The sequence below is a fragment of the Biomphalaria glabrata genome, chromosome 1, assembly GCF_947242115.1.
Source record: "Biomphalaria glabrata chromosome 1, xgBioGlab47.1, whole genome shotgun sequence".
Lineage (NCBI taxonomy): Eukaryota > Metazoa > Mollusca > Gastropoda > Planorbidae > Biomphalaria > Biomphalaria glabrata.
In genome coordinates this window covers 68,942,135-68,956,337 of record NC_074711.1, presented here as the reverse complement: position 1 = coordinate 68,956,337, position 14,203 = coordinate 68,942,135, and the positions used below count along the sequence as shown (strand labels likewise).

The following is a 14,203-nucleotide window of genomic DNA, read 5'->3' as shown; positions in this document are numbered from 1 at the left end:
TAATTAGTTCTTCAATTTTCTTACTATTCAGATTTGTCGAAAGCTTTGTGTTGAAGGAAATGCTGAAGTAACGTCTGTAGTTTATAAGATAAGATAGACATAAGAGCTAAACCTTTATATATCTGTTGTGAACAGTGATGACTAACGTTTACCTATGTAGCTAAGTATTTTATTGTTGTTGTTGTTGATGTAATTGTTATTTTGTATGGATAGTATGTTATTAAATTAATGTATGAAAATAAATTTAGAATTGATAAATGTAAAGAAAGACGCTAAAATAAATTATATTTCCCTATTTTATTTTGAAAACAATAAAATAAGCGAAAACAAAGAAAAATACAAACTATGATTTTCTACTTTTCAGCAGAAACAATTTATGAAATGAATATTTCGATCTTCAGCACAAAAGAAATGCATAAATCACATTTAATTTAATTAACACATGAAATAGATCACTGTTTAAAGTACTATGTTTTTCTCTCTCTCTCTCACACACACACACTAACAAAAACACACACACTAACACAGAAAATATACTGTAATTTTCTTCATGTTGTAATACATTAACATATGTATATTTCCAATAGATTTACAGTGTACTGGCACATAACAATAGTTTAAAAAAGTAACAACAAATTAGCGGCATAAAACAACTCCATAAAGGAAAAGAAAATAACCGTAACAAGACATACACCTACTATTTTCTAATGAAAAGTATAAAGTAAACAAAATGTAGCAGTTTTAATAATAACATTTTCTAAACATCGTACTCAATAACTAGCCAATAAAACGTTACGGAAAAAATCAACATTTTTACAAATTTATGAGATAGGCCTATATATATATATTTGTACAGATCATTGAAACAACAATTGCAAGTTTTCTAAATAAAAACAATTTAGTTTTGAACCCCGGAAACTGTAATAAAATTTAAAATGTTTTTCTTTTACACTTTGTGATATTTCAATTTTAGTTGCACCTTCAAAACTCTTGAATTTTTGAATTTATATAAAAAAAAAAGCGTTAGTTTTGTTTCATTGTTTTAGATTAAATTTTAATTTTGAGTATTTAAGTAAAAACTTTAAACACAATTTCCTTAATGACACAGTTTTTTTTTTACCTTAACCAAACCTTAAATATTTTTTTTCTGTTTAAGCAAGAAATACAAAGTTTATTTAAATATAAAAATATATTAAATGCCCTGTACACATTGAGTTTATCTACAAAGTCATACATACATTATTGGCATACAAAAATCAATTTGTAAATAAATCAATAAATCTATATACGTAGGCTACTTTCTAATAAATACAAGAAGATTGTGCGTAGGTCAAATGGGTAATCAATAAATCAATATATCAATTAATCAATACACCGTTTTATTTTGTAGTCAGATAGAATTTGATTTCATAGTAAAAATGTTCCTTACATTCTTTAAATACTTACATTATAAAAATGTTTGTTTTTTTGTGTGTGTTAAATACATAAAGATTTTATCTATTTTGAAATGATGACTCCACATTTTGAGACTCTTCTCGCTCCATTTCTTTTCATCCATGGACATGTCCAGGCGTAATCATATCTTTTAATTCCTTTGTCAACATTGACTTTGTCTCGATGACCAAGTGTACAGTATCGAATGTAAATGTTACATCCTGCTTGTAAGACCAGGTCAACTTTTTCTGACACCCGATGAAACAAATCTTCTTCCCAATCAATTTGACTCAAACATTTATTGACACGCTGACAAAATAATACATGTTTCTTACTTCTGACACCATTGATTTGTACAGAAACTTCAACAAAAGAACGTGGGCGTGATTTAAATTGAGTTAGAGGAGATTGCTTTAATCGTAGTCCAGGTTTATCTCCACGAGTTGTCCACCGTGACTTTTGACCTTTGAGTACATCTTGACTTGCTACTAAAGACATGATCCAAGGAGACCAATGAAGTGACCTGAATTGAAAGTTGACTTCTGGAACATTCTCTCTTTTTAAAAGAGGTAAATTCTTGATTTTATATTTGTTTAGAGTGTCTTTAGGAAGAAATGATTTAGAGCTGGCAGATTTCTTTTTTAGTGTTTTTGTTTTTATGCTAGTCAGAGGAGAGACTTTTGGTAAAAGTTTTGTAACAGATTTTTTAGATTTCGGTTTTGAAATTGAACCAATCGCTTTCTTTTTGACAGAAACTGTTGTTGTCCCTAATCCAACAGGTAAGGTAGTTGTATCACAGGTGTCTTTGACTTCATCTCTCAGAGATGTAAATATTGCATTGATATCAAGAGCCAAACCTTTGCTGCCACATGTCGCTCTGACTTCCTTTTCATAATTGTTCAACATGGCGGTGTCATGGCTTTCTCGATAACAAACAGCCATAAGAGTATGAAACAAACTCCCGAAATCTTCCAGACGAAGATGTTTACCTCCAGTAGCTACAGAGATGGTCTTGTAGAATAAATCTGCGTTGTTTCTACCACACTGAACGCCATAGATGGTGACGCCCATGAGAGCAAGCTCCTTTGTTTCATCTTGCCAATTAATTTTATCTTTGTTGCAGGCCTCGTGTGGCTGATGAGGATTGTCATCCCCAATTAAAACCAAGACACGCCTTGAACCAGTGCTCCAGGAAAGTTCAGTTCTAACTTGGCGTAACACAAGCTCATAACATTCAGGGGCGTCACCTCCGCCTGTTCTTTCAACATTCTGAATGAAATCACAAAGCTTAACAATATCGTTTGTGAAATCTATCCACTTGGTCACGTAAGTGTTTGTATCACAATAGTCTCCATGAGCCATGACGGCTATTCTGATGCCAGGTATATCAGCCTGAAGACGTTGTATCATATCTTGAATTCGGCCACGAATTTCCTCAAGCCAGCTGTACATGGAACCAGTAGTGTCGAATGAAAAGACGACGTCTATTGGCCCTCCAGGTGGAAACATAGAAGTGGCTGGCATTTTTACTTAAGTAGGCCTCTTTTTTCTTTCTTGTTAAATTGTCCAAAGTTTTGAGTCGAACTGAATTTTATTGCTATGCTTTGTCATTTATATAGGTTTTACTTTACTCCGCGAAGCAGTTCTATTTTTGTACTGTTATCTCTCCGCGAAGTACACAGATATAAATTGAGTCTAAACAAGGGAGGCTAGCAAGTATGTTCTTTGTTAGTACTCATATTCCATAAGTTGTCTTCTCTCTTCTTATTTATTTATGCTTTTGTGTGTGTGTTTAATTTCTAATTATTATGAAAGGTATAAATTACTAATATTTATTTTACTTTTAAAAAAAGGAAGAACACATTAAATATAGTGAAGAGACGAAAGCTAAGCTAGTTCAACCACTCTGTAAGACAAGTTCCATTTTTAAAAAAGTACAGAACATATAGCATAGCGGCAAATTTATCGAAAGGAGAGATACCCGTACAATGTAAATCAATGGACGGTCACTCTCCTACTATTCTGTTAAGAACAGCTTCTGACCGTGAAGAGTGAATGGACTTCGCGCAACACAACTTAAGGGACAGATGAGAGTAGATATAGTCAACATGTTGGTGGATTAAAATCCCGGAACCATACAGAATAATGTTTGTAATTTTTTTTTACACACTGTATATTAGGTCTGTGTACAAAAAGGAACGCCCCTAGATTCGTGATCCATTTGACTAATACATCTAACAATTAGTTTAGCGTCGGATTCAGTTTTTGTCAAATTTCTGCCATCGTCTAATAACATGTTAGATACTGTGCATTTGGGTATTGAATTGTTATCACCATGCCATCATCATTTTATCCTTAGTCTGAATTTTGTTATTTCTAACTCCATGTAATTCTTAGTCTTCCTAATTAACTGGCACATTTTTAAAATCATTAAAAAGAAGTTTTTTGTTTCACTTGGTCGTACCCCCCCTCCCCAAGCAACTTACAATCTTAAAAGTTTTTACTAAAATAATAATCGCTAGACAATGACTGTATTATTGTAAAATTCTATTGAATATAAATTAGAAGAATTGTAAGCTGAACCCAATAACTGAAGCGATACCAGCATAGGTAGCTTATATTCTTTCCCTTTGAAATTTCTGTTATATTCACCAACACTCAGATCAATTTAATATTGTTATAACTTCTGATCCTTCGCCTACACATATGATGCGTACCAGCGCACTGAAAGACATAAGGCTTGGACAGGTCTAGGAGAAGGATGTTGACATTGCTGAGAAACCACGGAGCTCCACTGAAATCTGCGAGCTTGAGTAGACAAACACAAAGATTGAGTTGATCTAAGCATGATCTAAGCTTTGTTAAGAAATACATTGAAACTTGGCTAGAGAATGAGAAAATATTTCTCTTGAATAGACTTCCGACGTCTTCGGCTATTTCCGCATTCATTGAAGAGTTGAATAAATTACATTTCAGGAACATTTTGCGCATCGTCTTCTAAGTCCAGACATATAGGTCTATCATTGGAATAGAGTTGTAAATTAATACATTCCCTTACCAGGATTCTTTCTCGGGGGGGGGGGGGTAAAAATGTTCTATTGTTTTTAAATCTAACATTCATTTGTTTATTAAGAGCAAACTAATGGCTTTATAAGTTGTATAAAAGAGGTATTGTCTTAAAAATATTTTGTTTGTTTGTTTGTTTTTCTTGCTTTGTTTTTACTCATGTTTTTGTCAGTATCATTTAGTCACAATCATAAAGTAAAAATTAAGAAAATGTATAATTGCTCTATGATCAAACGTTTTAATAGATTGAAATAAAAACATCTGGGAACCATTCAGACCAATTTATGTATTTACATACAAGTTTAAGTACAGATACATCAATTTCACTTATCACACAATCCGTTGGGCCGTTGGGCCACCAAACATGACCTGTCTCCATTTCTCTCTTTTTGTTTGCCTCGACTAGAGTTTTCTTAGAGACATTGTTTGATGCTGTCTTCCCATCGCTTTCTCTGTCTCTCTTTCTTTCAATAATAGGTTACAATTAAATGTTTGATATGCATCCGTGCATTCATTCTGCTTATATACTCGGTCTGTCTGTCTGTTTCTCTCTCTTTCGCTCTCTCTCTCTCTCTCTGCATATGAAATATGATTGTATGTTTGATATGCATCCGTGCATTCATTCTGCTTATATACTCGGTCTGTCTGTCTGTTTCTCTCTCTTTCGCTCTCTCTCTCTCTCTCTGCATATGAGATATGATTGTACCATGTGCACTCTAGAACATTAAATAGGCCACCTCCGGCCTGCGATAAAGAGAGATCATGTTTTCAAATTGTCAACTAAAATAATATACATGTCTTTTATTGAGAAATCAGTTCAGAAATTTGATTTTGAAAACACTAAATAAAATTATTTTTAAGATTGTACTTTAGTGGGCTTACAACTCATAGATGGACTTTCCATTACTGGTAAAGTGGCAAGGGGAGTATACTCTCGCAGAAGATTTATGGAGGGTGCGATATTTAGACTTTTAAATAGCTCACTCAGATCCACATAGAGATTGCATAGTTGCCTCCCATATATTTGGATCTATATTAGAATCTTGTGTTGAAGTAATTGAATTATAGTCCATTAGCTTTAAATATCAGGTGACCGAGCCTCGCTCGGATGAATAATTTGTTAAGGAAGGATATTTACCCGAAGTTATTTTGGGAATATTGTTATAATTACGGAAATGAACTATCGGGTAAAGACTATCAATCCGAAGAGTTGCTTTTTAGTTCTTTCAATTCTCAATGTAATTGTACATGGCGATTAGAATAGAAAGTCCCTCCAATAGTAGGCCTATAGAAAACCACAGCTCACGTCTTAACGTTTTACATTGCTTCTTTCATGTAGAACTATTGGGCTATTATAGGCTTGTAAGAAAGTCTTTGCAGTATAACTTCTAAAATGGTTACTTCATGACATTTAATACTGCAATTAGTATATTTATTATGGCTCTGAGACATGGACACTTTACAGAAAAAACTAAGACTTCTTGAGTGCTTTCACCAAAGATGCTTGCGCTCCATCATGGACATACGGTGGCAGGACAGCACTACATACAGCGATGTCCTTGCCAACGCCGGTATGGACAGTATAGTGGGACTTCTTATGGTCCGACAGTTGCACTGGGTAGGGCACGTATCCCGTATGGGAGACGAACGAATGCCAATGGCAGTCTTTTTTTGTGAGCTAAAATGTGGTCGACGTAACAGAGACGCTCCACGGAAATTCTTCAAAGACCAGCCTAGTCGTCAACTTTCCTTGGCTGACATAGAAGAGAGCACCTGGTTGCATGCGACCTCAGAACGAGACAGCTGGAGGTCTCTCACGAAGGCCGCGAGATACACATTTGAGACCAAAAGAAAATCTGCTGCCGAGAACAAACGCAGACGGCGAAAAGAAAATCTAAATCGGCCACCTGCGGACAATGGTTATGCTTGCCCTGGATGTGGCAAAATATGTAGGTCACAGTTGGGGCTGCACAGCAAAGGGAAATACTGCATTCCTCACTTATCTTGGGACTCGAATTTCATACCATTTTGCAAGAATATCGCTGTTTGTATTGTGGTCTTTGGTAAAGTCGTTCAAGAAGTCTTAGTTGCTTTCTATAAAGTACTCATGTCTCTGATCCACATAGAGGGGTTGAGAGAATACTGGTTGACACTGATTTTTGTAGACAGGCGGAGCGATTTATTTCGCCACACTCTCGCTTGGAGGCGTCCAAAAGCACGACTATCCATGATCACATATCAACCTCTCTTTAAAGCAATGCGTCAATTGATAAAATGCTTCCCAGATAATGTGAAGTTATCTACCACTTTAAGGGATGTCTATGCGCAGTGATCTTTGGGCTGAGTAGGTTTTATTGGGAGACTTTTGGAACATGACTTCTGTTTTACCGAGGTTTATAGGTTAACAAATAAAAAAAAGGCAGCAGCGTGATGAAAATTCGTTGACCGCGAGCTGGATATCATCAGGGCCAGCCCTAGGCCTATGCTGTCACAGTGGTGGACTCCGAAGGTTCAAAAGCCCCGCGCTAATTCTAGGTGTAAATTATTAAATTAAACCATTATAATTTATAATAGGGTTCCCGTGGTCTCCTTGTTTTCAAGGAGCTCCTGGAAATCTCCTGAAACTCATAAAAATGTCCTTAAAAAGACAAAATTGTCACTTTGGGGTGTCAATCAATATGGTGAACGCCAGTCCTACGCGTGATATAAAAAAACGGCATCGTCAGCTTTCATTTAATAAAAATGTAATGCAAATACGAATTTATTTTCTAATACAAAATCTTTATTTTCACTTATTATCTTTATCTCTACCCTTACTGGTCCGCGCGCAATCCTCACATTTCACATAGGGCCCCGCAAATGTTAGGGCCGGCCCTGGTTGTGCAAGTAGGGCATAGATAAGCTGTGTTATGACCATTTCCTATGTTTTGGTATTGGACAGCAGACTTCGAAGCTTAAACACATTGCAATAATTCACCAGCAAAATAATAACAAAGTAAAAGCTACCTACGGGTGTAAGCAATTAAAGTGTAAACAACTTATAAAGCCTTTAAAACACAATAACTAATCTTACATTAAGATATTGAATTTCATTATTTTTCTTCCATAAATTCCTAATGGATCAATGTACAATAAGATGGTGCGCAAATGTTTAATTACGCCAATTGAATCATTAAAACTTGTTCTTGTTTGCGAAGAAATGTCTTAGTGTACTGCTGTGAGGCTAGTGACGTAAGCGGTGTCAAGTTTTTTTCCCCATTGACGTCATACAGAAAATTTCATTCATAAAACATTCTAGCCAAAATAAATTTTTCGATAATGAGCCATTTTCAAACCGATATAACGGTCGACCTCGAGTTTTCCCGATGTGGCCAGCGAGTTGAGAATTTTTTTCTCACTATTATGCACATACCGTGAACTTTTAAAGAAAATCGTTAGAGCCGTTTTCGAAATAAAATTTATATATATATATATATATATATATATATATATATATATATATATATATATATAAATATATATACATACATACAAGAATTGCTCGTTTAAGAGTATAGGATGTGTATTAAGTGATGAACGTATGTGCGCGTGCTTCCTCGTGTGTCTATGTTTTCTACGCAGTTGTGCACTGTCTCCCCTTGCTTCCACCGCTCACCTCCCACCCCTACATAGTGCTCACTCCACTCATCCATAAATTGTACGCTATAGTCACAGACAGGCTACATGTTTCTGACTATGATTTCAAACCCTAAGCGTTCACATCTTGGCTTCACCGTAACCAAACATCGAGTAACTCGAGCCAGCTAGAACCTCGACGTACCTAAAGCTTCCAATGTACGGTGTGACGGGACTATAGAGCTAGTCTGCATTCAGTTCTAATACCGTCAATCTGTAGACAAGTTTCGGTTTCTTAAAATTTGTTCATTAAAATTATTAGAATAATGCGAAAATGTATTAATGGATTTGAAAGCATTGGATATTTCATAACATCGTAAGTACCAACTAGAGCTACTCACTCACAAACATTTACTAAAAAACATTAATTATTTTTTACATGGCAATTAGTATAGATCTGTGAGTATATGTTTGTGTGTGTGTTGGTGAGTATGTGTGTGTGTTTGTGAGTATGTTTGTGTGTTGGTAAGTATGTGTGTGTGTGTGTAATTTAGTGAGTACGATTGAGTTCAAATAAGAGCTAAAATTCCAACAGAAAGCAATATGGGTTAAACAAAAATGTTCTCATTCGATCAATTCATGACTAACCTTATATTTTCATTATATTTCCCGTGTATTCATAAAGTAATGTTAATGTACTGATTCTCGACTTTTTTTGGTTAAAACGAACTCATTAAATAATTTTTTTTTAAAGTGGCGCATAGCTAGAGTTGATTGAAAAACGCCTAACTAAACACCTCCCTCCTCGTCAGTTAACACGCACATCCACATACAAACTGACACATTCACTACTCAAGTTTTGCATCTGAAATAAAACTAATTTCTAATTTCGTCACGAAAATTTTGTTGATTTTGTTTTTAATGAAATGCTTTTGAATACAAAAAGAATTGTCATATTAGGAAAAAAATAATTATCACGTTATTATCACACTATTGTTATCACATTCTAACTACACGTGACATAACCAGTACTTTTGAAATCACTTGTAATAGCAGGAAGCTGGTGGTGAAAGATTCACTCGCGTTAAAAAAATGTTTCCGTTTTGAGGCGCTAGACTGATAGATAACTCTTAACTTGCATGTACACTTGATGTAGCCGAATCAACAGGAGAGGGGAGAGGAGGGGGGAGAGGCCGAGGGCTAGACAGAAGCAGAGGAACTGGGGGTGGGGGGGTAAAGAGAAAGACTGGTAAAAAGATGGAGAATGTGAGACTTTGAGGAAAAAAAATAGAGAGAGAGGGGTGAAGCAATAAACAGAGGTATGAGTGACGAGCTTTGGGAGATTGAAAGAAAGAATAAAAAATGACGCAGAGATAATTACTTTGTTTAAAATATAGTGAGGTAGGCACAGACGCACAGGCATGTAGACATGGGCGTGGACAAGATTTTTTTCGGTTTTAAAAGTAGGGGGATAACATTTCTTTTCACATCTATCTATCTATCGATCTATCTATCTATCTATCTATCTATCTATCTATCTATCTATCTATCTATCTATCTATCTATCTATCTATCTATCTATCTATCTATCTGTCTGTCTGTATCTCTCTCTCTCTCTCTCTCACTCGCTCTCTCTCTCTCTCTCTCTCTCACTCTCTCTCTCTCTCTATATATATATATATATTTATATATATATATATATATATATATGGGCGTAGCCAGGATTTTTTTTTCGGGGAGGGTTTTAGGGGGGGGGGGAAGGGGAAAATCCCCCCCCCGACCTCCCCCCCCCCTTTCGGAAGACGTTTATTGTTTATTGTAGACTCCCCGCCCGTGCTAGCAAGGGGGTCTGGGGGAGCTCGCAGCATATTCTGAGGTATCTACAGTGCATTGTCTTGATATTAAAAAGTTTTATTTCAAAAACCTAATGTGCTATTCTTACTGACTTTGACCCTCTCGCGTCGTTCGGCGCATTTTCCGGCAAGCTGTTTCCGCAACTCTTATTTTGCGTAATTCATTTTGTCGTACAACATGTCCCGCAAAACCTCATGCGACGCTCTGTCACAACCTTACTAAGGATTCGACTCCCAGTTCGGCATATGATTTCTTTGATTTAGACCCGATCTCTATGACTGACTCCTAAAATCTGTCTTAGCCATCTTTGTTGCGACACATTTAATGATTTTCAATTTCGGCAGAAGACTATTCACACTTAATTAATGTGTTTTAAACTCAAAGTCCCCTGGTAGAGGGATTTGTATCTCAAAACCCCCTGAGGGGTTTTTAAAATCTCAAAACCCCCTGGTAGGGGGAATTAAACTCAAAACCCCCTGGTAGACGGTTTTTAACTAAAAACTGCCTCGGCTGTGCTGTGGTAAGTGATGATTTAGTATTAAAATCTCACCTAAAATAAACAAAATGAAAGCAAATATCAGTCACTTAATTCCGTCCCCCCTCAGGGGGGGGATTTCATTTCGGGGGGGGGGGGGGTTGAACCCCAAGAACCCCCCCTGGCTACGCCCATGCATATATATAATATAATAATATATATTTACACACAAACACACACACACACACACACACACATACATATATATATATAAAGGTATGTCTTTAATAACGTGGCCACATGACACCCTCATTAACCATAGGCCACAGAAACAGATAACCTTTACATCATCTGCCCTAGAGATCGCAAGGTCTGAAAGGGGAACTTTACTTTTTTTTTACTTGACCTATAATTTTAATGAATGGAACCCAGCCACTGGTAGGAAAACACATACACACGTGTGAAATTAATTTGTATTTGATAAACCTCAAACTGCCCTGAATGCACTCTATGTAACTGTTGTCACTTGAGTTTTTAATTGGGTAGACGGTTGAGCATCATTGATTGTTAGATAGATAACTTTAGATAGCTCGATAAATACATAGATAAAATGATAGATTGATTGAATGATTAATAGAAATTAGATTGTTTCTAAAGTGTCATTAATGCCTAGATAAAGATATAATCATTTAAACAAACATCGATCAGTTAAAGGCCAACCTTCTTAAATAAAATAATGTTTTCACCTGCCGTATTTACTAACAGCCACAGGATCACTTGAAATAGTTTCGTTAAGTGTGTGTGTGTGTGTGTGTGTACTTGTTATTTAGAACATCAAGTCAAGTAAGTCCAAACACCTGTCTTAGCGGATCTCAACCTGTTTCTGTGGTGCCTGTTGTCAAGTTTACTTTTACCCTTCCAAAACTTTTGTTCAGACTTTGTTAACAGATTACCAGGAATGGGAAACACTGACAGTTGGTTGAAAGAATTCTGTAAACTCTATATCAGACATAATCAAAGTCTTTAACTTGAATACTTTATAGACTGTCCATATTTTGAGTAATTTAGTAAATCTCTGGCAGAGTCACTTTGTTTGACTCACTTAGGTATTTGTCATGTAGTCTGGAAGCTCAAGTCACTCACGGAACGTGACAATGCACTTAGTCCAGAGCTTGACGGAAATGTCAAATGGGCGTCAACATTCACAGTCCCTCCTCCTCATAATCATTAACCCTAAAATTTATAGTTCAACACCCAGTGGAACTGTTCATGTTAGACATTGTAGCATTATAGACATTGTAGCATTATGGACATTGTAGCATTATAGACATTGTAGCATTATAGACATTGTAGCATTATAGACATTGTAGCCATTTCAAAATTAACGAAAAAAAGGCATTAGGGTGAAATTATAGCTCACATCTTGGGCGTAGCCAAGGGGGTTGGGGTTTAACCCCCCGCCCCCTTCCTAAAAAAATCATGGCTACGCCCTTGGCTCACACTATTCGTACAACCACAGTTAAATTTAGGAAACTTTTAACATTAGGATATAGTTGACCAAAGCTATTTTTGGTTATAAATAGAACTACTTAATGAATATTTAACACGATCCAACAATGTATTTATGTACTAAACAAAACAAAAAGACTTTAAAAAAAAGTAAATTCCCACAATTAGCTTACACTTTCAAGATAGTCTACATTATTACAACAATTAAAAATCCTTTATTTAGACAACATTTCATTACCCTGTCAAACCGAATAATTGCACATAATAAAACAGTAACATATCTGTCCTCTATTTCCATCCCCTTGCGGAAGCAAAACACTGTCTTTTCTTATATTAAAATGTATCTAAAGTAGGTATTGAATAATTGAATGAAAATATATAGTACTTGTTATTAAAATTTTGAAAAAAAAAATTAATGTGTAGTTTGCTATATTCATGATGAGATTAGAGTTTACTAAATTTTTTTTGATCGTAAAGTTGGGGATTAATTCGAAAAAAAGAGTACTACTTGTATTCATAGTGGTTTTTTTTTGACGTGGGATAGTCTTGAAGTAGTTTATATGGAAACACATTTAGTCATATATTGAAGAACTTTACTACAATACACAGACTACACACAATACACTGTACACACTACACACACTACATTACACTACACTACACTACACACACTACACAAAATTACACTACATTACACTACACTACATTACACACACTACACTACACTACACACACTACACTTCAGTACACTACACTACATTACACACACTACACTACACTACACACACTACACTTCAGTACACTACACTACATTACACTACACTACACTACACACACTACACAAAATTACACTACATTACACACACTACATTACACACACTACACTACATTACACACACTACACTACACTACACACACTACACTTCAGTACACTACACTACATTACACTACACACACTACACAACACACACTACATTACATTACACACCATACCACACTACACTACACACACTACACTACACACACTACACTACACTACACTACACTACACACACTACACTACACTACACTACACTACACTACACACACTACACTACACTACACTACACACACTACACTACACACACTACACTACACTACACTACACTACACACACTACACTACACACACTACACTACACTACACTACACTACACACACTACACTACACTACACTACACACACTACACTACACTACACTACACACACTACACTACACTACACACACTACACTACACTACACTACACACACTACACTACACTACACTACACACACTACACTACACTACACTACACACACTACACTACACTACACTACACACACTACACTACACTACACACACTACAATACACTACACACACTACACTACACTACACTACACACACTACACTACACACACTACACTACACTACACTACACACACTACACTACACACACTACACTACACTACACTACACTACACTACACTACACTACACTACACACACTACACTACACACACTACACTACACTACACTACACACACTACACTACACACACTACACTACACTACACTACACACACTACACTACACTACACTACACTACACACACTACACTACACTACACTACACTACACAACATTACACTACACTACACACACTACACTACACTACACTACACAACATTACACTACACTACACTACACTACACACACTACACTACATTACACTACACACACTACACAACACACACTACATTACATTACACACCATACCACACTACACTACACACACTACACTACACACACTACACTACACTACACTACACTACACACACTACACTACACTACACTACACTACACTACACACACTACACTACACTACACTACACACACTACACTACACACACTACACTACACTACACTACACTACACACACTACACTACACACACTACACTACACTACACTACACTACACACACTACACTACACTACACTACACACACTACACTACACTACACACACTACACTACACTACACTACACACACTACACTACACACACTACACTACACTACACTACACACACTACACTACACACACTACACTACACTACACTACACACACTACACTACACACACTACACTACACTACACACACTACACTACACTACACACACTACACTACACTACACTACACACACTACACTACACTACACTACACACACTACACTAC

The 14,203-nt window shown here is 36.1% G+C and overlaps 2 protein-coding genes across 3 annotated transcripts in view; one reads left to right on the top strand and one right to left on the bottom strand.

Moving 5' to 3' along the window:
* Nucleotides 1–249: 249 nt before the first annotated feature.
* On the bottom strand, nucleotides 250–3,033 carry LOC129922880 (uncharacterized). The gene has a single exon (XM_056010892.1). The coding sequence runs from the start codon at nucleotides 2,956–2,958 to the stop codon at nucleotides 1,498–1,500; it is 1,461 nt and encodes a 486-aa protein (XP_055866867.1). The 5' UTR covers nucleotides 2,959–3,033; the 3' UTR covers nucleotides 250–1,497.
* LOC106067553 (carbohydrate sulfotransferase 15-like) overlaps nucleotides 2,829–14,203 on the top strand; it is a 72,646-nt gene continuing 61,271 nt past the window's right edge. The window contains exon 1 of one of the 2 annotated variants that reach the window (XM_056010881.1): nucleotides 2,829–2,968. The gene's annotated coding sequence lies outside the window, so the exon portion shown is untranslated. Of the gene's footprint in view, nucleotides 2,969–8,197; nucleotides 8,492–14,203 lie in introns of those variants that run through there. The other variant, XM_056010866.1, reaches the window with a different exon arrangement.

Coding starts and splice junctions, on each gene's coding strand:
- LOC129922880 (XM_056010892.1), bottom strand. CDS start 2,958: ATGCCAGCCACTTCTATGTTTCCACCTGGAGGGCCAATAGACGTCGTC.